Raw genomic sequence first — 25,591 nt, 5'->3', positions numbered from 1 at the left:
GCTCGGGAGTCCTGGAATGTTCCAGAAGTGCCTGGTGGCTGGACTTTGATCCTACACGGGAGACGACACCTGGATGAGGATAGGAGGGTTTCACCGGGGTGAATGGTGAAGGGATTGGTTAATTAGAGGGTGAAACACAGGGTTTAGGATTTCTGTACAGGGGGGTTTAGAGAAGTAAGATGGAGGAATTGGGGCGTGTCCTGTCCTTCTTCTTCTTCTTCTTCTCCTCCATCTTCTGTGGTGATGGTGGCACTTTGGGATTGGCCATTACTGAAAGTGCACCGGACAATAAGAATAAAAGGTATTGGGGAAAAATGATAAATATTGTACACGTAACTTTGGGTATAAAGATAGGTGACTGTCTGGAGGGCAGCACAGTGTGCTCATGGCTGGCTGCTGAGCAGAGCTCTGTCGGGCCGAGAGAAAATCTTTTAGATAAACAATTAATAAACACAGAGACCGAAAGAAGAACTGAGGCCTCTTCTCGTCCTTTGATACGCGGGCTGTCCCAAGGCCACCCCGGGCCCTTCCTGGCCCTCCAAACAGCTGAAAACCGGACAGTTAGCTGGAGGAGCTGTGACACCCAGAAATCAGCCACAGAAATCAGGAAAAATTCACAGAAATTCTGGGAAAAACCACCCCAGTTAGAGCCAAGGTGTGGATTTGTAGCTGCCCTGCTCCACAGCTCAGTAACAGAGCACTTCTGGCAAAGGGTGAAGCTGATCTCCACCTAAACAGAGTTTTCCTTCAATAATTTCCTTCAATAATCACAGATCTGAAATATTCTGCTGCCTCTCTGTGATTTAAAAAAGCTTTTGACAGAACGGCCTTTGCATTATTAAAAAGAAATAAAGATGCCCAAATATAATCCCATGGAAATTTTTAATCTTTCCATATGGAAGCCACAATATTGGCTCCTTGAAGGGGGTCTGGGTTTTGTTGGAGGACATGAAAATTGCCTTTTAAGAGAATGAATTATAAACAAGATAAATATTTCACCTTCCAGATGTTCCCAGCGTAGTTCCTACTTTATACAGGGAGGGGTTGCCAGGATCTGCAAACAAGGAACAGAGTCACAAATGGCATCAAGTTTATGAAATACAGTACAAAAAAAAATATTTTTAAAACTTTATTTCAACTCACTTGAGCTCTGAAGTTGCTGTGAGGGAGATGAAGTGCTGAAGAACTTCCTGACGTGGTCGTTTTTCACCACATGGGAAGGGAACGGGGCCAGGTACCTGCAGCAAACAAAGGCCCTGCTCTGTTAGAGCCTCCCAAATCCATCAGGATTGCACTCTGGACAACACACTTGGAAGTCAGATTGGAAATTGAAAAGCTGAAACACACCATGCCATCCTGAATTCTGGAAATTTATGGATATTCTTATTTTTAATACCAAACCCTGTTACCCCGGGGTTGTTTTTACTCTGTTGAGTGTTTCAGCAAAGACCCCTCATTCAGCAACCCTGAACAATCCTAAGGCAGAAAATGTTCAAATGTAAACTTGAAAATTGTCTTTCAAACGCAGGAACCTGAGGAATATAAAATAGAGATGGATATGTTATTGAATTTCCTCCTCTTGGAGATAAACAGCAGATGCAGAGTCTGGCAGTTTAGGGCAAAACTTCTGTCACGTTTTCCCTGTGTCTCTTTTAAGGGAAAAAAGCCCTTTAAGAGCATTCCAGCTCCTCCAGGGGGCTGTGGGACAAGGGATGGAGGGGCAGGACAAGGAGGGACAGCTTTGAGCTGGAAGAGGATGGATTTAGATAAAATATTGGGGAGAAATCCTTCCCTGGCACAGGTGCCCAGAGCAGCTGGGGCTGCCCCTGGATCCCAAGCAGTGCTGGACAGGGCACTGGGACAGTGAAAGGTGTCCCTGCCATGGCAGGGGTGGAATGGGATGAGCTTTGAGCTCCCTTCAAACCCAAACCACTCTGGAATTCCACCAAAAAAATCCAATTTCCCAAAGCTTTGCACCTCACACCCCCAGAGGTGTTTCCCAGCTGGAAACCCCAGAGTTCAGGGCTGAATTTCACAGCAGAGCAGCACCTTGGAGCAGCCTCTCAGCCCTGGCAGGGCAGGGGCTGCTCCATTCACCCACATCTGCAGAGCTGCTGCTCCCAAGCAGGCACACACACTCCCAAACTCTCCTTGGAGCACGGCTGTCACAGACATTTTTTCATAGAAATCCTTTCTTTCACATTTGTCCATCTTCTGGGGAGCAAAGGCCCAGAAGATGAATGTAAACAATTGTTATCAGCTGCTGTGGGATGCAATGGGATGCACCTGTGAGTGCCTCATCTTCCATGTTTCCAATTGGGGGCCAATCTCAGGAGCAAAGCTCAGGGACAGATTCCCTGGAAGCATTTAATGCTTGGGAGATGAGGTTTAATCAACTTTGTTATTCATTCTTGCTATTCTATTCTCAGCTCAGCAGCTCTCTGCAACCTCTCTCTTTATTCTTTTTAGTATAGTTATAATGTATTACATATCATATATCAATAAATCCAGCCTTCTGATCAAGAAACAAGATTCTTGTCCTTCTCTCACCCCTCAGGTCGCTGTCATACACAGCAAGCACTGGCAATGCTGCCTGCCATGAAAAACAATCCAGCCTTGCACCTGCTGCCTGCCTCCCATGGAAAACCAACATCCACCATGGCTTAGGGAAAAAAAAATTAGAAAGGAGAAGCTCTAATAAATAATTAATATTTTAAAGTGTCATTTAATTATATAATAATAAGATATTAGGATCAGAATAATACAAATATTAAAATAATCTTGTTTTGTGTAGATAAAGACAGTAGAAGCTGAAAGGAATTTGAGTCACTCCTATCTTCCTAGGAAAATCATATTTAGAAAGAGAAACCTGATGTGATCTGCCACAGATTATGATACTAAAAATATACTTTATATTAAATAATGGCCAGATGATTTGTGATAATTTGAGGAGGTACAAGGTAAGACTTCAAAAAATTTCTTAGCTCTTAAAGGCTTCCAAAAATGTAATCTTTTAATAATAGCTAAATACATACCTAACTTTTAAATATTAAAGTAAAATAAACACCTAAAATAAAATGACAACCTAAAATGAGAAAATAAGAACTCTGTGAAAGGGGAGAAAAAATCCCCACAAGCCATTCCTCAGTACAGATGGGTGAATATTCAGGCTTCTATTTTTTCCTGAGTTTTGAGTGGTTGTTTTAAACAATTCTGGTTATTTTTGAGTCCAAAACAAACTTTTGCAAAGCCAGTGATCCTCTATTTGTTCTTCACAAGGAATGAGGAAATATCAATTCTCCAGAAAGCTTAACACAGAATATTATAACCATCTGTATTTCTCAAGAAAGAATTCCTGAAAAATTGTTATGCACTGAAATTAATAGAACATCCAGGAAAAAAGCTTAGGATCAGGCTCTAATTTCTTTGAAGTAATTTAGAATATGGAGATAATATTTCTATTTCCTGGGTTTTTTTTTTAGTTTTTCTCAATGAAAGAAGCTCAGTGTCAAGATAAAAACCCCACAAAATCCCAGCATACCTCAGGTCTGATTCCAGATCCATGTGGTTCCGTTCCAGGTAAAAGGAATCTGGACCAGCTAAGCAGGGAATGAATTTCTCCAAGTTTTCTTCTGGATACAGCTGAGACAGCTAAAGGGGGAGGATATGACAAATTAAATTGAAAAGTTTTGTTATTTCTATGAGGTTCCGGTCATTGCCTGTTATAAATCAAATATTTTATTAAATTCAATCTGAATTATCTTGGCACATTTTGAGAAGTATCATTGAACAAAATTAGAGAGAGGGACAAAACTTTTTTTTTTTCCTTTTCAAAGTGTTTTTATTATTGTTTTTACCTTTGAAATGAATTCAGTCACTTCAGCAGAAGATTTGGTTACCAACGTCACTGAAGAATCAGACCACAGGACCTAGAGGAGGAACCAAGAAGCATTTGCTTTAGTAATTAACTTAATTTGGTTCCTCAAAATTCACTAATTGGTATCAACTCTCCCTCACAGATGTTGTGAGGGGTGACAGCAAGAAGGAAACACATTTTTTTGTGCACAAGGACAAAATTGGTGCCCGATTCTTGCTGTTTTTACATTTATCAACTGCTCTGGGTGCTTGGAAAAGCCCCTCAGAGTTTACACAGCCCTTACACCCTGCAGACATCCAGAGTTAAGCAAGCAACCACGGAGTAATGGAATTTTTTCCCCTCATTATTGTTAAAGAAAACAGCTGCTTTGTAGGATCTGCTTTCCAACAGGAACGGCTCCCCCCACACAAGGCTGCCTATTGCTAATTAATCAACTCCATATGCCAGAAAAATTGAGAATGGCAGCAAAAATCCAGGCAAAACCCTCCCAGTGAAACCTGCAGCTCCTGCTCCACACTCCATCTTGTCCATGCTCTAAAAAAAGGGAATATTCAATATTTCTTCCCACACAAGTCATGAAACCTTTGGATATTGAAGCATTTATTGCTTGGGAAATGAGGTTTAATCAAGCCAAAAATCAGGATTTTTGGAAAATCAGCATGAGACAGGCCAGGGGTGAATCCCTATGGATCCAAAATCTCCATTGGAGCATCTGGAGGCAGCTGGATCACAGGGAAGGAGCTGGGTGGGAGTTTGGGGATCACAGAGCAGCCTCTCTCTCACATGACATTCGTTTCAATGACAACTCCAAACATACACAAAGTTTTTCCAGCCATCCAAAAGCTGCCAAAATGAGTGGGGAGAGGAGAGGATTTCAAAATATATTACATAAGGGAGGAATTTCCTCTCAGCAGAGCTGTTACACAAAAAAAAAAGGGGGGAAAAGAAGACAGAAACTTGAGCAGTTTTACCAAGTTTGTGGGTTGGTTTTTTCAAAGTTTGTGGAAAATAAATATTCTTTTTTTAATTCACAAGGAATTTCAGAAAGTACAGGAAATATTCTCTTTTTTTCTAGCTCTGTAATAACTCAACAACTGTCATGACTTCTGTTTTAACTTGAATTTTCAATACTTATAAAACAATAATGTGAATTGTAAATGGGGGGAACAATAGCACTGCAAACACTAAACTGCTCCATCCATTGACCTGCTATTCCCAAGCTCCTAAACAAAACAAAACCATTCCATAATTGGGTTTTTAACCCAGCAAACAGCAATTTATCAACTCAGCTGAAGTCTCTGCTCTTCCCTCAGTTCAAGCTGTTGAGGCAAACACTGGGTACAGTAATTTCTGTTATTTATAGAAAAATTTGTAATAGGAAAAGAAGTTTCACGAGATCTTAATTGGAGTGGAGACAACTGCAGGCTTCATAGAGAGCTTGAAAAGCCCTTGGAAAAATCCTGTCTGTGATTGATGACATTTGGAACAATTGGGGGATTCAGCAAATTTGGGACATTCTCCATGAATGCAGTCCTGCAGAGGTTAATGCTGCCAAAATCCCAACAGATGCTGAGGAGTTTGAAGGAATAACTTGGTGAAAGTTGTGGATAATTGGGTTCCTTTTGGTTTCCCCTTTTCTCACTCCCCTGCTTTGTCTCATCAAACAAACCAAAGCTGTTTTCTGGGCTGTGCATCCCAAATTTTGGAATACTTTACTCCAGTTTGTCAGCTGCTGGTAGCCACTGGTACTGCTGCCATGCCACTCTGTGCCACAGCACTGCCCTCACTGCCACTGGCATTGCCCTCACTGTCACTCTGTACCACTGGTACTGCTGTCACTGCCACTCTGTGCCACAGCACGGCCCTCACTGCCACTCTGTGCCACTGGCACTGCTGCCACTGCCACTCTGTGCCACTGGCACTGCTGCCACTCTGTGCCACAGCATTGCCCTCACTGCCACTCTGTGCCACTGGCACTGCCCTCACTGCCACTCTGTGCCACAGCACTGCTGCCACTCTGTGCCACTGGCACTGCCCTCACTGCCACTCTGTGCCACTGGCACTGCCCTCACTGCCACTCTCTGTGCCACTGGCACTGCCCTCACTGCCACTCTGTGCCACAGCACTGCTGCCACTGCCACTCTCTGCCACTGACACTGCCCCCACTGCCACTCTCTGCCACTGGCACTGCCCTCACTGCCACTCTGTGCCACTGGCACTGCCCTCACTGCCACTCTGTGCCATTGGCACTGCCCCCACTGCCACTCTGTGCCACAGCACTGCCCCCACTGCCACTCTGTGCCACAGCACTGCCCTCACTGCCACTCTGTGCCACTGGCACTGCCCCCACTGCCACTCTGTGCCACTGGCACTGCTGCCATGCCACTCTGTGCCACTGGAACTGACCTCACTGCCACTGGCATTGCCCTCACTGTCACTTTGTGCCACTGGCACTGCCCTCACTGCCACTCTCTGTGCCACAGCACTGCCCCCACTGCCACTCTGTGCCACAGCACTGCTGCCATGCCACTCTGTGCCACTGGTACTGCTGCCATGCCACTCTGTGCCACAGCACTGCCCTCACTGCCACTGGCACTGCCCTCACTGCCACTCTGTGCCACTGGCACTGCTGCCACTCTGTGCCACTGGCACTGACCTCACTGACACTGTCAGTGCCACAGCACTGCCCTCACTGCCACTCTGTGCCACTGGCACTGCTGCCACTGCCACTCTGTGCCACAGCACTGCCCTCACTGCCACTCTGTGCCACTGGCACTGCTGCCACTGCCACTCTGTGCCACAGCACTGCCCTCACTGGCACTGTCAGTGCCACAGCACTGCCCTCACTGCCACTCAGTGCCACAGCACTGCCCCCACTGTCACTCTGTGCCACAGCACTGCCCTCACTGCCACTCTGTGCCACTGGTACTGCTGCCATGCCACTCTGTGCCACAAGAACTGCCTCCACTGCCACTCTGTGCCACTGGCACTGCTGCCATGCCACTCTCAGTGCCACAGCACTGCCCTCACTGCCACTCTGTGCCACTGGCACTGCTGCCATGCCACTCTGTGCCACAAGAACTGCCTCCACTGCCACTCTGTGCCACTGGCACTGCCCTCACTGCCACTCTGTACCACTGGCACTGCCCTCACTGCCACTCTGTGCCACTGGCACTGCCCTCACTGCCACTCTGTGCCACAGCAGTGCCCTCACTGCCACTCTGTGCCACTGGCACTGCCCTCACTGGCACTGGCATTGCCCTCACTGCCACTCTGTGCCACTGGCACTGCCCTCACTGGCACCCAGGCCAGGCTGCCTCAGCTCACCCAGCAGCTCCTGCCCTGCCCTTCCTGCTGGATGGACGCCCCTCTGCTGGGAAGGGTTTCATTCCCTTTGCCAGCACTTTCAGCCCATGGTGAAATCCCCTCCCAGTCAGCTCCCCCAGCTCTTGCTGCACTGAGGTTTCCTCAAGGGTAGGAATGTGCCCCCTGTGGATGGAGTGACTCAGTTATTGTTTGCATAAACAGCAGAAAGCCCAGAAGTTTCTCTCAAAGACACCTCACAGCACCTTTGGGACGTCACCTCAAACCTGAGGCTGCCAATTGGACAGAGGCCAAGAGGTCCCACCTAGGGAATTCACTAGAAAAGGAAGAGAACAAAGGAAATATTTGCTTTTGTGGGGTGTTCTAGCAGGAGCAAGAACCTCTTGCCCCTGGCTTGGTTTTTCTCTGTAAGAGTTTGTTATTTTGCCTTTTATTAAACCTTTTTCTGTTTCCAGCACTGCCTCAGAGCCATCCTGCTGATTTGATGCTGTTTGGGGTAGCTGGGCTATCTCAGGTGTGATGGGTGCTCTGAGAGCTCACAGGAGAAACCCAGCACTCAGCCCTGACCAGTTCCCAAAGCTTTTCTCTACTCCCCAACCTTCTGGAGCCACATCCCACCAGAGACTCCCTCCCTGCCCCTTTCCAGCAGCTGTGCCCTCAGAGCCCACACTGTTCTTTGTCCAGATAAATTCCCTCTGGTTTCTGCATTCCAGCAGAAGAATGGACATTGGATGTAGAGATGGATAATATCCTGTAAGGGTGGCATCATATTTCCCCCTAAACAAACACTGCCAAAATTTCCTCCATTAAAATGTTTTTTGGGGATTTTTTTGCCAATCCCCACCTACCAACCTGTGCATCATCCACAGCCATTTATGATTTTCAAATCTTTGATTAAAAACTATCAGTCCCAAAGGAGCTCTGCTTTCACAAAGGATTTTTGGGATCTAACAATAAAGTTTGAAAATTTCCTCAACCCCTCCTAAAGTATTATCCTCCCTTCTTTCACAGGAAAGGAAACCCAAACTTACCTCAAAGGAATACTCAACATTTCTTTCATTCTTCTTGTGTGCCAGCCCCTTCAATTCCACTTTTTCAACACTCACTGTGGAAAAACAAAGAGAGAAGATGAATGAGGAGGATGTTCCTAAATAGAGACAGAAGTGATGACTTTTGGGAAGTGCCAGGCCCTGTTTTGAGAGCATCCCATGACCTGTGCAGGTGCTCCAGGTGCCCAGTTCCAACTTCCTCCCTCAGGAATGTTGGTACCACCACATCATGCTGTTTTCCAGACTTGGGAAGATTTCATTCCAAGCAGTTTCAACCCAAATAATCCACTCCAAGCAAAGCTCTTATCACCCCACTCATCTCTGTAATAACACACGTGGAATTATCTGAATAGCACCAAGGAGCAAAGCCCATCCCTGCCAGGGGAACTGGCATGAGGAAGAACTCTCCATGTTTTCAGGGCCTGGCTTTACAAGTTCAGTGTGGTTTCATGGCTCTGTTCACATCCTGACTCCTCCCTTCCTGCAGCTTCACAGAAAAACTCAAAATTGGAATAAGGTGCAAGTAAAAGCAGGATCTGAGTGTGGAAAGGATGGAATGCCAGCACAGGTCACCTTACACTTCAGGTATTTGGTGTGCTGAGTTCTGGGAGACTCCCACTTCCCAAGACACCCAGATAAGAATTCACCATGAAAAACCTTTATTTCATCAACTTTCAATTCTCTTATAAATTCCTCCTGCCTTTTGACTGCACTCATGGGGATACACACATGGATTTTTTCTTACAAAAAGCCAATTTACATTGGCTTAAAACTCCAAAAGCAGAATTATCCCAGCCCAGAGTCAGTAAAATGTCACCTGTGAGTGCAGGGCCTGAAGGGACACGTGCTGTGCCTGGTGTGTTGTCACCGAGCAGTCCTCACAAGCAGAGCCCACAATTCTGTCACTTCATTCCCACAGAATCCCCATTTACAAGCTGCTATCCTGTTTCCAGCACTGTTTATTATTAACTTGTTGTTATCAGTAAGACTCAACCCAATGTTTATCACATGGAGCTTCCTCCTGAGTGCCCAAGGAAACAGTGCAGTGAAATGCCAGCAGCACCATTACAACACCTGGCCTGTGTCACCTCCCTGTCCCTGTCCCCAGGGAGGCTCCACCCAGGCTTGAGTTCCCTCTGTTTCCCAACAGTTGTGGCCTGAAGGTTTCCTTGAGATCTTTTAAATTTTTTTTATTGTGTTTTTAGAGAATCTTAGAATGGTTTGGGTGGGAAAGGACCTTAAAGCCCATCCAGTTCCAAGCCTGACACCTCCCACCAAAATCTCTTCTTTAAATTTTATTTGCTGTGAAAATTTTGAAAGCCCCCAAATTCAGCTCTACAGATGTTTGTGGCTGTCTTCACATGGAGAAAATGAACATTCCTGTTCTGACCCTCCTCCATGTAATTCCCAATTACAATGACATCAATCCCTGGGCTTAGGAATAATGTCAATGCATTACTTACTGCTTTCTCCTGCACATTCTGCTTTTTTGGAGAGGTTTGTTCCTTTCAAAAGATTTCACTGGGCTCCTCTCACGCTTCTGAAATGATTTTGTGCCCCATGCTGAGCACCACAGGGATAAATCTGCTCACCAGACACTGCTGAGCCATCCACACAATATTCAGTGGTATGAAGGTTTGAACATGAAGATTTGAAAAGGTTAATTTAAAAAAAAAATCTACCTCAGTACATTTATTTGAGAGAACTCAGGGCCCCCTGAGTTGTGATCACAGCTAAAATAAACGGAATATTGATTGGAATTGTGAGTACTACAGGATTATAATGAGAAAGAATGTGTAAAATGGGTATTGAGAGGGGGAATGTGGTGAAGCAGCTGAAGGATGAGCAAATAACTTGCAGAAATCCTGGTGTCAACTGCTGCAACATCTGGTTTTGAAAAACACAGCCTGTGTTATGCAACATTTGTTGTTTATAGCAAAGCCAGCATCACTTTGCTGCAACTGTTCTTATCATTTGGCATTTCCAAAGGATTCAAAGCCCATCTCTTCCAGACATTCATGTTTCATCTCCAGCAATTGCAGCAGAATTGGATTACTCAGAGACATAAACCCAAGCTATTCCTGTTTCACTCTGTGGGTTAATGACAAACCTTAAATCACCCCTGGATCTGGGGGTGCTGACAGAGCCACAACCTTTCCCTGCCCCAAGTCTGGGCTGAGCCTGCCCAGTGAATAAAACCCACTGCAGTGAATTTATCCTGGAAAAGGACTGCAATGAGAAAAATGGACCTTTAGGTAGAGATTTCTGCACTGATCCTGTAAGATGAGCTCTGTTCTAGAGCAGGAAATGCAGTTCCTGTCCTGGACAGGCTTTGGGGACAACCAGCTGGATAATTCCTCATATCACACAAAGAGCTCCAGGAATTTTCTCCCAGCTACCTAAAATATCCTGAAAAACATCACCTGCCTGAAGAAATCTTGTTTCATTTATCAAGCTGTATGTTTGTGCTCTGTGGCCTCTCACCTACTCTGTGTGTTGTTTAACTTCTGGTTGCTTTTATTGAAATAACCTTCCTAAACCTACCCTGAAGCTTTACTTTATTCAATCAGTGCTACAGAACTCCAGAAGAAAAGGTGCCATCCACCAAGTACAAAGGGAAGGAAAAAAAAAGATATTTTTATTTACTGCTTTTACTCTCAAAAGCTTGAAGAGCTGACTCTACTCAGCACCCCAATAAATGAGTCCAGAGCAGAAAACCCTTTGTACAGAATTAAGGACACATGATACTGATGGTTTTTCAGGATGCTGAATCCAGCAAAACTCCAACTTCTCAACCCAGGGGACACAAAAAGTTAAAATTCCTAATTCAGGAGATTCCCAAAGTTCAAGTTCCTAATTCAGGAGATTCCCTGAGTATATTTGCACTGGCAAAGGGGCACGTGAGGCCTTTTGCCGTGGAGATTTATCCAGAAATATCTGGGAAATTGCAGCAGGTGAGTGAAACAGCTGGATGGGATCCCCAGGAGAGGGGGACAGGAAAACAAAGGGGGTTGGGGAAGCTCAGGGTGCAGGAGCTCCATCGGGGCTGTGGCTCCACCTCTGCCATCATCCCTTAAGGGGGTTTGAAAATCATTATTTGTTGCTCTCTGTGAGCACAAGAGCAGCATTTTCCATTTGTTGCTTTCTGTGAGCACAAGAGCAGCATTTTCCATGTGGTTCTGGAGTGCATTTCAGGGTATCCACATGGAAGGCCGGGTGTGGAACCCTCCAGCCCTGAGGCACAGCCAGGCCCGCAGGACATCCCCTCATGTGCTGCCCCAGCCCCGCCTCCCACCCTGCCGACACTGCATTCACCTCTGCTTCCCTACTTTTCCTATTTCCTGAGGGCTTTTCCCCTGGTTTTTCCTATTTTCATATTTATTTTCTGTTTTCCAGCTGGGGATTTTCACCCCTTTGGCTGATCTCGGAGCATTTCTCATCTGCTCATTCAGTGCTCCTGTGAGGGGACACACAATTCCCTCCCTCTGCTCACACCAGGTGTTAAATCCTCTGGATTTCTGGTTTCCCTCTCCAAAAAAAAGCAGGAGCTTGGATCTCCTCCCCTTCCCAAAATGTCAGCAGCAACACAAAGCAAAAGGGCAATTCCAACCCTTCAGGATTTGCCATTCCTGGCTGGAAAAGGTCAGGGTAAAACCTGCACTGAGTGTGGGCAAGGGCAGAAGAGATATTTTGAGAAGCCACATCAATCAGATATTGATCTTTTAATAATTCCCTCTTTACAGCTGCTGGATCCATCCTAATAAAAGGATTAGATAGATCAGTGCCTCAGACCAAACTGAGAATTTTGTGCTCCTCCTGAAAATGTAAAGTAATTAAAGATAAATCAGGAGTGTTGATTGTGGCCCAGCCCTTTTCCATAAAATCCAATATTTCCCCACTCCATACCTAAAGGATTTCCTTGGATGAAATCCCTGGATGCAGGGTCAGTTTGGGTGGGATGTACCATGGAAATGCCACTCCCCAGGTGGCAAAATCTGAATCTCCTGAAACCGGGTTGAACATTTTGGTTTGTGGTACTTGACCAAAAACAGCAGAAAGGCTACAAGTTATTTGTAAATAAAAAAAACTAGGTTAAAAAACAACAACAACATACCCCAAAAATAAAAACAAAACCCCAAAACAAACAAACAAAACCCACCAAAAACTGACAAACAAAAACCCTAGGCACAATCCTTTCTATAGGAGGCCATAATCATAAATAAAATCGGGACTAAAAGATTAATTGGATTTTCATTCATGGAAAGAGGCATCAAACACCACGACAAGCAAGTGAGTTTGTGCTGAAAAAGTGGAACAAAAGGGACCTCATAAAATCCTTTCCACATCCCTGTTTACACAGAAGTGGGCAGAAATGCAGCACCACCACTTTCCCAAGGCATCATCATCTCCTCTTTGTGCTGAAGCAATGCTCCCAAAGCAGCATTGCCCAATTGCTGCTGCCCAGCAGATGCCAAAATCTGGGAACAGAATCCCACAGAGGCTCCCCACAAACCCCCCAGGATTTATATTCCCACATACACAGGCAGCAGGGAAGGAAAACACAGAAAAGAATTTATTTGCTCCATGCAAAGCACATTCATGGCAACAAAAGAGCAGAAATTAAAGGGGTTTGTGGGCTTTTTGTTTGGGTTTTTTCACTGCTTATAAGTATCAGCTTAAGAGAGGGGTGGTGGTTTTTTTCGCTGTTTTATAGAAAATTTCCTGCTTTCACTTTTTCAATCTTTCTAAAGCTTTTTATCCAGGCTATGATAAAAATCCAGGATCCCCTCTTGTTCCCAGCACAGACACTGATCCTCCTCTGCACAAACACACAAGGACTGAGTTTTCTCATCACTACATTTGATTTCTCTGTTTCCAACTCCTCAAAACTTCAATTATTCTTTTACTGGAATAACGGAGGCCTGAGGAAAACCTGCAGAATTAAATATTAGGGTTTGAATCTGTAGGATGAGAACTGAGATTTAAATGTGCTCAGCACCTTTAGGGTGCCAAGAACTTGGTGTTGGAACCCAAGATCCCTGAGGTTGGAAAAGACTCCAAGGCCATCAAAGCCAAGCTGTGACAGATCCCACCCTGTCACCAGCCCAGAGTGCCACATCCAGGGATGGGCACTGTCTCAGGAGCTCAGATCAGGTCAGATCCATATTTATTTACTGAAACTCCTTTAACAAACCACAGAATGACAATATTATCTTCTAACAGATCTTCTAATATTATCCTCTAATTATCTGATCTGTCACTAAAGGCTGGCCCTGCTGAGTGGCCCTGAGGTGATTTCAGAGGAAGATTTCCCTGGAAGAGCATCCCAAAGTTTCCAACTCTGCACCCAGCAGGGTGTGAACACTCGATATCTGGACAGGGGGAAATGCTCCCCTCAACAGCACGGAGAAGTATTTCAAATATTGAGGGAAAACAGGCAAAAAATCAAATGTTTCTTCTCGAAAATCATCTTATTTTGACACTCCTAGAAAAGCCAAAAGTAGAAATAGATGAAGCAATTCTCTCTGCAGCTCACTGCATTGAGCTGTCACATGAAAATGACCTGTTGTTATTATACTAATGACATCTCAGACTTCTCCAGAAGGATAATTTATAAAGATATTAACCTGTTGTCACATCCTGCACTGGTTATGGATGGAGAAAACGCCATGTGAAGAGGCCCAATTTGTACAATGAAGTGATCTCAAATACCTTCTGCAAGTAAATAATACTTAAATTGAATGTTAAATACTTAAATGTTAAATACTTAATGTGAAATACTTAAACCAAATGTTTAGATTGAAAACAAAAAATTAAATTTTAAATTATTGAAGTTCTACAGAAAAAGGAAGATACAATTTGAGTTGGACTCATCTGGATCCTGCTCAGCCTCAAAACAACATCCACCACCCAGTTTTCTGCTGCCATCCTTTAAAACTGAAAGGGAATGAGCAGACAACAGTTTTTCCATGGAAAAGGAAAGTGCAGCTGGGAAAAACCTTGGAAGCAAACAGAACACTTTCACTACTTAGCAAGAAAATCTTCTGGCTGGCTGCTCCTCAACAGGAAAACCCTGGAAATTAAAGTTTCATGGACATAATGAAAAATTTCTATCAGCAAGGAAAGCTCTCAGATCTGGCATTTTCCTGTGTAAGATAAATTTCTTCTCTGAAAAATAAGGGTTCTTCCAATGTACAGAATATTTAAGATCCAAACCAACACCTCCCTCCAGCAGGAGTTCAGGTGACAAAGCAATGCTGCTTTAATTGAAGAGCAAGGCTATGAAGTGCAATATTCCACAGGAAATAATTGCAGAGGTTTTTTGAAGCCCCAGGCCATGAGCTGAGTAGCAATAACAGCCTGGGATTGTATCACTCACCCAACCAAACCAGCAGCTCTCATGTCCCTGCTATTTCCTCACTTTGGCTGATTTAAGCTGCCAACTAAGTGACCTTCTTATGTTTCTCCAAAACAGATATTTAAAATTAAAAAAAAAAAAGCCTATATAGCTCAGCTTTTAACTGAATTCATGCATTTTTGGAGTAATCCTCAATGATCCTGTCAGCACTTCAGCCAACCACAAAAGTCAATCAACCTAAAGATGGTTTGTGCAACTTCCCTGGATTCAAAAGGTTCCCAAAACCCCAAAGTGCCTGTGCTGGAGGCTGGAGAAAGCTCCCATCTGGACAGGAACATGTAAAACCCTGAAGAACCACTCAGCTGCTCTGAAGAGAACTGAGAATGGCTTCAAGCACTGCTCTGAAGGGTTTTCTGCCCAAACCCTTGAGGCCACTTTGCATCCCTGCTCCTCCTGCCATGCCCACTGAGCACACAAATGCCTGATGAGTTCCCTTTTTCTTTTCTGAGGTTAGAAAAAGCTTTTGCAGAATAAAGTAGCCAGCAAGGGCTGGATTGGCCTGAATTTGAACACAAACCCAAACCACTGGGCAGGTGCTGGGCCTGGGAACATCCCCCAGGATCTGCAATGGAGCTCTGGGTGCAAAAATCGTGCACAGAGCCAGAAAAGGCTGCAGGAAGTTTAGATCAGGAACAACCCAGCAATAAATTCCTTCATTCCAACAGCTTTAACCAAGGATGGATGCAGCTCTTTGGGATATCAGGCAGAAAGGAGGGGAAAAAAAGAATCCTGAAGGATGGGATTTGATACCATGGTGTTTTCAAGCATGATTTTAGGTAAATACGTGCAACAGTGAAGGTTTAAGGATATTCTACAACAAATTCAGAGAGATCAGCCACAGTGGGGATCAATGTGTGCTCAGGTTCTGTCCCTTTGGGCTCCAGGAATTCCATTTGCACACTGCATTTACTGCAGCTGAACTTTTTGCACACAAGTGAAAAGTGTAAATTTTTGATGTAGCTCTGGATTTCATTTGTTCACTGACTCATTTTCCTTCTCCCAGTTAGCTCAGAGACATGGAAAAGAATTCCTGCAAAAGTGAGCAAGGCCCAGAGCCTGGTCATGCTGCTGCTGTTGAGGTAATGGCCAACAATTTCACCTTCATTAACAACTCCTGCATCACTGAGGGCACTTCCAGGACTCCAAAGAGATGGAAATGGGAGAATCCTTCCAGGAATGCACATCCTGTGTGCGGCCTCCTCTCCCTTCCATCCCATCACAGCAATCCTCACATTTCCTAAAAAATCACGATTTTAGGTAAATATGTGCAACACTGAAGGTTTAGAGATAATCTACAACAAATTCAGAGAGATCAGCCACAGTGAGGTTCAATGCGTGCTCAGGTTTTGTCCCTTTGGGCTCCAGGAATTCCATTTGCACACTGCATTTACTGCAGCTGAACTTTTTGCACACAAGTGAGAAGTGTAAATTTTTGATGTAGCTCTGGATTTCATTTGTTCACTGACTCATTTTCCTTCTCCCAGTTAGCTCAGAAACATGGAAAAGAATTCCTGCAAAAGTGAGCAAGGCCCAGAGCCTGGGGTGAAGGGCAGCTCCAGTAACCATTAACATCAGCCTTGCACAGAAAATTTAAATAAGCAGGCTGCCTGTGTTGAATTTATCTAACAAAAACATCTCTGAAATCAAGAGAAATGTTCAACTTTGGATATAAATAATGTTACTTTCTGGGTAAGCAAGCTGCAGTTGTATATTTAGTCTGGTTTTATCTGATGGAGTGCTTATTTTATTTACTATTCTTAGAGCACTTTTAAACAAAATGTTGGCTTTGTTTCTCATTCTTAAGAGGAGCTTTGCTCATCACAGAGAAATCTCCTGCTTTTCCCCAGAAAGGATTTTCTCTGGCACATAAAATTCCCTGAGCCCCCTCAAACCCAAGGTGATTAATTCTGATCTGAAAGTTGTATTCACCTACAAAATTACACATGCAAAGTCACTCTCCATGGAAAAACTGACAGAAAACTTGCATTTTTTTGCTAAAGTGCAGCAAAGCCCAGAAATCCAGACTCCCCTAAATCCCAAATATCCCAACCCAGCTGAGCTGAGGGCTTTGAAGTTTGAGTTCTGCACGGAGCAGCTGCTTCCCCTGAGCTCAGAGAGAGGATTCCAACCTCAGAAAGGAAACCAGAACGGGCAAAAGGTGACACATTGAGCTGGTCCCCACAGCTGGGGACATGAGCTGGGGCTTGCTCTGAAGTGTGGAGCAGTGTCCTAAATACCAATGGGCAAATGGAGTCTCACAGCAACACCCAGGGAAATACAAAGCACCTTGAACTAACCACAAACCACCTTGCTGGAGGTGAGGAATGTGGAGGGGGGCATATGTGGCCTGAAGTTTAGAGTCCGGCTCGCTGAGGGCGAAAGGCCGACGCCCCTCTGCAATTCCTGGCCAGCGCCCTTCGGCGTCTGAGGGCCTCGGGCTGTGCTGGCTGCGGACTGGCTCACACCGCTGGTATAGGGGAGGAACGGAGCTGACCATTTCCCGGGGGTTAAACATCGGTTTATTGAAGGTGTTGCGGGATCCAAACGCGGGGAAATTAACCGGGAAAAAGTTTTTCTATAGGGGGTGAAACAGGATTATAAAGGAGGGGGGGGGTGGGTACAGGCGGAACCAATCGGGAAAGGTGAGGGGATGAACTTCACAGAACTGACACTCCATGGAGACCAATAATCAAAAGGTAAAGGAGGTGTCCTGGGACCCCAGCCAGCCACCATCTCCAGAGAGGAGAAGGTTCTCGAAACCTGGGAGGAGAAAGGGAGTGATTGACTGGACCCAGGGAGGAGACAACTTTCACTGATAAGGGAACCCAGGGGAGGAGCAATTACATATGGGCAACTATGAATAGCGGTTACTATGGCAACTTAGCTGACAGGGTAGCCCTGGCGGGAAAAACTGGGGGAACGAACCCATTTTACACATAATAGGGGAGAACAATACATAAATTGGGGGAATAACACAAGAAACTTAACACACTACAACATCGGAAAATGGACACTGAGCTAAAGCTGTTACTACTGTGATAAATAGGTATGATTCATGCTGATAAAAATTGAAACAGTAATCAATATTGATACAGTAATTAATATTTGAGAAGAATAAAACAGTTAATAGTTAAAAGTTGTAATGCCAAAGAAGAGAGGGAAAGGAGGGGCTCCACCCAGCCCCCCTCTGTACCCCACGGTTGTTTTTGCTTATGTGCTATTATTTGAACCAAATTATCCCTTCTTTATATTTCCCCTTATATCCCTTATTTATATTATCCCTTATTTTCTAAACTATTCAATTAAAATTGTTGCTACCTTAAATATTGTTTGGGTTTTTTTTGATGGGATAATTGGGCAAACATAACACTACCTATTAGTTTATCTCCATCACCCAAGATTTTAAAGCTGTTACTACTGTGATAAATAGGTATGATTCATGCTGATAAAAATTGAAACAGTAATCAATATTGATACAGTAATTAATATTTGAGAATAATAAAACAGTTAATAGTTAAAAGTTGTAATGCCAAAGAAGAGAGGGAAAGCTCCACCCACCTCCCCCTCCGTACCCCACGGTTGTTTTTGCTTATGTGCTATTATTTGAACCATATTATCCCTTATTTATATTTCCCCTTATATCCCTTATTTATATTATCCCTTATTTTCTAAACTACTCCATTAAAATTGTTGCTACCTTAAATATTGTTTGGTTTTTTCTTGATGGGATAATTGGGCAAACATAACACTACCTATTAGTTTATCTCCATCACCCAAGATTTTACTCACTTCATGACCAAATAAAGATTTTTAGACCACTCAGCTCATCAGAATCTTTGTTGCTCTATTCAAACACCCCACATGAACCCAAGCCCGGCTGCATCTGAGGAGGATTTGCCCGGCAGGATTTCAGCTTGGAGTGCCCCATATATAAATATACATTTCTCCCAGCACAGGGCAGTTTGCTTTGCAGCCTGAGGGTGCAGTTTGTAACCATATATCGGCATGGCTGGAGCCCAGAGGGAGGGGAGGAGGCTGCAGCTGCTCAGCCAACGTGCCCTGGCTCCAAGGGCATCTGGTGCTAAAACACCACAGCCCCGGGATCGGATGGCTCCAAGGATTCCTGCCCCTACCCACAGCACTTCAGGGATTCCCAGTGCACAGAAATGCAGCATTTCAGCCTCCAAGGCACATGAAGGAAGAGCTTGCCTGCTTTGGAAGGGCAGCAGGGTTTAATGCTCCTGGAAATAAGCACGTGCTGTTTGCTGCATTTTTGGAGACCAGGCTCAGCGCTGGAAACTCATGACTAAGGCTGCAATAACAGGCAGGAGCAGCAAGGACAAAGGCATTTTATAGCGGCTTCAATTTTTATTTCCTAAGGAAATTATAGCCTTGTTAACAACAACAAAAATTCTCTTAGCACGCTATGTAAAAACACCAGACTGAGGGACTCATGTGGAATAGAAAATCCTTGAGTACAAACAGTCTTGCCAAGAGCCACAAATGCATTCAGTGCTCAGCTCAGGGAGGAACAAATATCCCTGCACAGGCACTTCTGTGAGCTTCCCCTTTTGTGGCAATTTTCGTGTCTCTGTTCTCAGGCTTTAACATTCTTGTTCCCTTTTCTCCTTCTGTACAACTCATTGTTCCTTCTGGCTGGATCCCAGACAAAACCTGACCAGTGATTCAAAGAGGCAGAAGGAAGTTCAAATTCAGCAGCTCAACTGATCTGGAGACACCACAGCACTACTGGGTAACTGTAACACATCTAGGAAGCAAACACAGGAGAGAAAAGCCCAAAAAGTACATTTTATTGCCAAGGCAATGAGAATGCCCAGAAACTGAGCTAAAAGAATGCAAAAACCACCAGACTCCATCCACTAAAAACCTCCAAGTCCTGAAGCTCTCCAGACTCACTAGCAGACCTTTAGCAGGGCCTACAGAATCAAACAAACCCCACTTGTAGCAAAAATTCGTGTTTAAAGATCCAGGTCCTCACTTTCTTTAGCAAAAGTTGGATATCCAGCAAATCCCTGAACTCCTTAATAACAGGAATACAAACTAGGAGCTCTCCAAGCCACTGAGACCTATTTCATACCTGCTGCTTTTGCAGACAAATTCACTTATTACACTTTTCCTCAGGCCTCTTCACAAGAACTGATTGTAAACAACTCTGCTGGAATGATACACCTGGAATAATTCACCCCCAGGAGTGGAAAACACAACAGGGAGAGAAACTCCAAGGGGCCTGTGGTGTTTTCTGCCGTTTCCTTTCACTGGGGATATTAATGATGTAATTTTAGCAGGGCTGCCCCTCTGAGTGATGGTTAAAAATAGCAGCCACAGCCTGCACTGATGAAATGCATCCACTCCAGGCAGGGAAGTCATGCAGCACAACAAGCCCTCTCCTTCTTTTTTTTCCAGGGAGAAAGAAAAGAACAAGCCAGAAAGCAAATGAAACATTAACCTTTTAGCTTAGCATTTCTGGGCACCCAAGAAAGAAAATTTACTTTAATCAAAATTATTGTCTTGCATAATTACAGCCTGTGACTCCCCAGCTTAAAAGAACAAAAGACAATGAAATTAGAAATGAAAATTCTGAGCACCTAAACAATGCCAAAGTTGACTCTGTCTCCTGTGCTTGTGTGGCACCAAGGAGCAGATCAGATCCAGTTCAATTCAGAGTTCAATTGAGCTCAATTATTATTGAGCCCAAATTTCATTTATTTATTATTTCCTATTCCCAATTATTCAATTGAGCTCAATTATTACTGAGCCCAAATTTCATTCATTTATTATTTCCAATTTCAAGAGTTCAATTGAACTCAATTATTATTGAGCCCAAATTTCATTCCTTTATTTCCAATTCCCAAGAGCTCAATTGAACTCAATTATTATTGAGCCCAAATTTCATTTATTTATTATTTCCAATTTCAAGAGCTCAATTGAGCTCAATTATTATTGAGCCCAAATTTCATTCATTTATTATTTCCAATTTCAAGAGCTCAATTGAACTCAATTATTATTGAGCCCCAATTTCATTCATTTATTATTTCCAATTCCCAAGAGCTCAATTCAGCTCAATTATTATTGAGCCCCAATTTCATTCATTTATTATTTCCAATTTCAAGAGTTCAATTGAACTCAATTATTATTGAGCCCCAATTTCATTCATTTATTATTTCCAATGCCCAAGATCACCCATTTCTCCTACAATATTCGGTATATTTTCCCTGCTGCAGTCTGATTCTTTCCCAACTCTCAGCCTCCCATGTCTGCAGAGAAAAGCCCCCAGTGAGAATTCTAATGCTGACATCAAAGACAAGCAAGAAACCTCAGATTTATTTTAAATACCCAGAAATTTGCAGCTCTGGACCCAAAACTATGTGAGAGATGCCACCATTTTTAACTTGTATATTCAGATACCTCTAAAAACTCCAGCTGCCTATTGAGAAAATTGTTGTACTTTAAGCCTATTACCCTCAGATAGGGAGGCAAGAATTCATCTAAATGGAAAGGTAGATGGAAATGAAAAATGTGCTTTGGAAAATGGGGGGATTTAGGAATAAACTGTTATGGGAAGGAACATTTACCAGCTAACAAGTAACCAGCTGTAAAAGCTTCCTGAGCATGACATGCAGCAGAAAATTGCCATTTAGTCATTAGTACAGTGGTGTCAGGATGTAAAATGGGCAGGGATGTGCTGGATTTCTAGGAATACATGGGAATCTCTCCTGCTTTCCTCCTGAAATGCCCATTTTTATCCAATCTTGGTTAAGGGCTATGTGGGCCTAGATAGGATAAGCAAGTTATTTATTTGAAATTCTTCCCTAAATTCTTGCATGGCAGCAAAATGGGCTATTTCAGAAATGCCCAGATGTTCAGGGTGCTGCATTGTGAAGGCAGCAGGAACAGCTGAGCATTTCTGAGCATTTCTGAGCATTTCTGAGCATTTGTCACCCCCCTCCATCCATCTGCAGACACAGCAATGTCCAACCCCACTGAGCCACTGCCAGCAGCAAAGGAGGCAAAAAGCAGCAGTTAAAATGTCCCTTCTTGGGTTTTTTTTTGTTCTTTTCTCAGTTTTGAATTACATATTTGTTATCCCTCAGTAATTTCTTAAATTTTAAATTTCATCTCTTGAGTTAAATGAAGGATTTTCAGTAATAATGCAGGTTTAAGCATTAAAAGCTCTCCCAACACCTTTTTTCTGCCTCAGAAGATGGGCTGGATGAAACCATTACCATTAAGAGGTGAGAAAAACTGGTTTTCACCATTTAATTGATTTTAATTAAAAGCTGGAGTTGCTTTGTTGTTTCCATTATGGCAAGGAGGTCGTGCTGCTGCTCCCAGAGCTGTTGAGGTAATGACCAATAATTTCACCTTCATTAACAACTCCTGTGCCACTGAAGGCACTTCCAGAACTCCAAAAATATGGAAATGGGAGAATCCTTCTAGGAATGCACATCCTGTGTGTGGCCTCCTGAGAGAGCCATGGAAAAATGCAAATAATATTAATTAAGAGTTTATAATCTCACAGTAGATATTGATGAGCACACTGTCCTTACCAAAGGTCAGCAATGTGCCTGAGGATTGCATTACAGAGAGGTAAAATCCTTGGCACAGCTGGATTTACCAGCATCCTATTCTTAGAATTTACATTTTTCTGAGTAGCTTGATTAAATTAATTATAAACAAAAGTATCATCCAGCTCCCACTGAAGCCAAACTGAATGGACTCCTCCAAATTAAGTGTTCTTTGGCAAATCCTATTGGAGCAGAAAACTGCTCATTTCTTACTGTTTAATAAGGAAATTGTATTGCCCAGCACACAAATCCTTCTTTTTAACACAAGTATAAATAAAATTAAGATGAATGATGGGAGTCTGAGCAACCTGGGCTGGTGGAAGAATGAGATGAACTTTAAGGTCTCCTCCAAGACAAATTCTGGGATTTTATGGATTACCAAGGAGCAAAACAAAGCCTGATTTCCCACAGATCCAGGCTGCACCTCAGCTGCTCTCCCTTCTCCTGGAGGAAGCATGAAGGAGTCTCTTCCATGCAGACACCACTGTAAATAAAATCTCTGAATAGCTTTGTTAAATTTGAATGAATTTAATCAACAGTTAATTAGGCAGGGACCAAGCAGAGTGATTTCACCTCCTCACTGAGGAAAAACAGGCAGGAAATGCAAACAAGAGCAAAGGCAGAGAATCCCTCAGCACCTTCAGGGTAAGGCCCTCAGGTTAAAGGCTTGACATCCATTATTTTGATATCCATCATTTTAGGGGAAGGTGGGATCAAGGCAGATGGTGTGGACACAACTGAAACTGCTCAGAGGAAATTAAAGAATGCTCTGGGAGATGAACCCCAAAAGAGCCACAGGAAAACCCAGAGAGCTCCAGAAAAACCCAGAGAGCTCCAGAAAAACCCAGAGAGCTCCAGAAGAGCCCCAGGAAAATACACAGAGCTCCAAAAGAGCCACAGGAAAACCCAGAGAGCTCCAAAGGAGCCACAGGAAAACCCAGAGAGCTCCAGAAAAACTCAGAGAGCTCCAAAACAGCCACAGGAAAACCCAGAGAACTCCAGAAAAACCCAGAGAGCTCCAGAGAGCCACAGTAAAACCTAGAGAGCTCCAAAAGAGCCACAGGGAAACCCAGAGAGCTCCAGAAGAGCCAAAGGAAAACCCAGAGAGCTCCAGAAAAGCCACGGGAAAACTCAGAGAGCTCCAAAGGAGCCACAGGAAAACCCAGAGAACTCCAAAGGAGCCACAGGAAAACCCAGAGAGCTCCAAAAGAGCCACAGGAAAACCCAGAGAGCTCCAGGAAAACCCAGAGAGCTCCAAAGGAGCCACAGGAAAACCCAGAGAGCTCCAGGAAAACCCAGAGAGCTCCAAAGGAGCCACAGGGAAACCCAGAGAGCTCCAGAGAAGCCACAGGAAAATTCAGAGAGCTCCAGAGGAGCCACAGGAAAATTCAGAGAGCTCCAGAAAAACTCAGAGAGCTCCAAAGGAGCCACAGGAAAACCAAGAGAGCTCCAAAAGAGCCACAGGAAAATACACAGAGCTCCAAAAGAGCCACAGGAAAACCCAGAGAGCTCCAAAAGAGCCACAGGGAAACCCAGAGAGCTCCAGAAAAACCCAGAGAGCTCCAAAAGAGCCAAAGGAAAACCCAGAGAGCTCCAGAAAAACTCAGAGAGCTCCAGAAGAGCCCCAGGAAAATACACAGAGCTCCAAAGGAGCCACAGGAAAACCCAGAGAGCTCCAGAAAACCCCAGAGAGCTCCAGAACAGCCCCAGGAAAACCCAGAGAGCATCCTTCAGTGCAGCTCTGGGTGTGCTGGGATCCTCCCTGTGGAGCACAAGGGGCAGGAATGGGGGCCATGGATCCCAAACCCAGCCAGAGCAGGGGCTGTGCTGCCTCCTCTTCCTCCCCATCCTCTCACAGCCATCCCAGATCTCTCCTCATCACAAGGCAAAGGAGGCAATGAGGGTGACAAAGAAATACTGATTCCAACCTGGAGAGAAGGTAAAAGTGAACTTATTAACTTTTATCTTATTAACAGCTGATAACATCAATCTGCCAGAGTCCAAGTGCAGCCCCAGCATGAGCTCCATTCCCAGCTCTACAACTCAGCCTGGCTTTGGGGACATAAAATGCCTTTCTGTAAGCAGAGGACAACTGAACTATCAAGAAAAACAAGAGCTGAAATACTTTTCTGATGGTTTTTAAAACCCTAAACTTGATATTGTCTTTATTGCAAAATCCAACCTCCAACCTGAACCCTTAACTCCACATTAAGCAATGTGATTTATGCATCACCAAAAAATCCCTTTCTATACAATAATCCTGTGCCACAGGGGAAAATATGCACCAGCCAAACATGTTTTTTTGGAGCATGCTAATCCTTGGGTTTGACTTCTAGAATTCACTCTAAATACTTGATATTCCTCAAACAACTGGTGTGGCAGAGGCAGAAGGTCAGGAATGCAGTGCCTGCTGGGTGATCTCAACCTCCAGGGCTCAAGTTTAGAAGCAGAGCTCTCCCTTCAGAGGGAAAATGAACAAGGACATACACAAACAGCTGAAAAATTATATACAGTTGGGAGAGGGAGATTTTTCCTGCAGGATTATCATAGCCTAAATATTTCTTTAAGCTGTACCATACCAGTAGTTGACCCAATATTGTTGGAGATGATGCAGTTACTTAAAAATAGAATAATCCAGCTCCACAAGTGATGCAGTCTAAAGTCTGAATCTGAACAAAATAGATTTCAGAGCTTTTATTTTCCCTCCCTCTGTATTTTCTGCTGGTGGCAAACATTTGAAGAGGAAAAGGCTGTTGGTCACCATGAAACTGGGAGAGCTCCTGCAGCCTGGTTTCTTATGGAAAAAGAATGAGTCAAGGAAGTGGGAGAGAAAAAAAAATAAAAAAGGTGCAAGACCACATAAACACATTTTGCCAAGGAAAACAGAGCAGCAAAAATAGTGCTGAGAAGTTCTGGGAGGCTGACATCACCCATTGCTGCTGCCTATTGTCATGAAATAATTCAGATCCCAGCCCTGGTTAACGTGACAGCCACCTCCCAGTGATCCACCTGGGCTCAGAGCATTCTGCAGGCTTTGGATAGATTTACACCCCAATACTGATTGAAAAGTAAATCAATTTATATAAATCAAAATATATCCCTGAGATGCATTTAGAGCTTGCTTTCCTTCATGCCCACAGACTTTTCTCCAGCCAGCCATGTGCTGTTCCATGTGTCACCCCAATATTGATTGAAAAGTAAATCAATTTATAGAAATCAAATTTATATAAATCAAAATATATCCCTGAGATGCATTTAGAGCTTGCTTTCCTTCATGCCCACAGACTTTCTCCAGCCAGCCATGTGCTGTTCCATGTGTCTGTCCAAGCTTTCAGAA

At 44.0% G+C, this 25,591-nt stretch overlaps 1 protein-coding gene across 1 annotated transcript in view; it reads right to left on the bottom strand.

Annotated features, from left to right (window-relative positions):
• The window catches only part of ZCCHC14 (zinc finger CCHC-type containing 14), a 57,098-nt gene that overhangs the window by 11,225 nt on the left and 20,282 nt on the right, over positions 1-25,591 (bottom strand). Inside the window, exons 3-7 of the mRNA XM_074550766.1 lie at positions 8,233-8,306; positions 3,858-3,929; positions 3,542-3,651; positions 1,144-1,238; positions 1,000-1,054 (exon numbers count right to left, since the gene is read on the bottom strand). Of these exons, the coding sequence (XP_074406867.1) occupies positions 1,000-1,054; positions 1,144-1,238; positions 3,542-3,651; positions 3,858-3,929; positions 8,233-8,306 (406 nt within the window). The remainder of the gene's footprint in view (positions 1-999; positions 1,055-1,143; positions 1,239-3,541; positions 3,652-3,857; positions 3,930-8,232; positions 8,307-25,591) is intronic.

The sequence above is a fragment of the Zonotrichia albicollis genome, chromosome 13 (genome assembly GCF_047830755.1).
Source record: "Zonotrichia albicollis isolate bZonAlb1 chromosome 13, bZonAlb1.hap1, whole genome shotgun sequence".
NCBI lineage: Eukaryota > Metazoa > Chordata > Aves > Passeriformes > Passerellidae > Zonotrichia > Zonotrichia albicollis.
The sequence above is the reverse complement of the archived record's forward strand: the minus strand, read 5'-3'. Positions and strand labels throughout refer to the sequence as shown.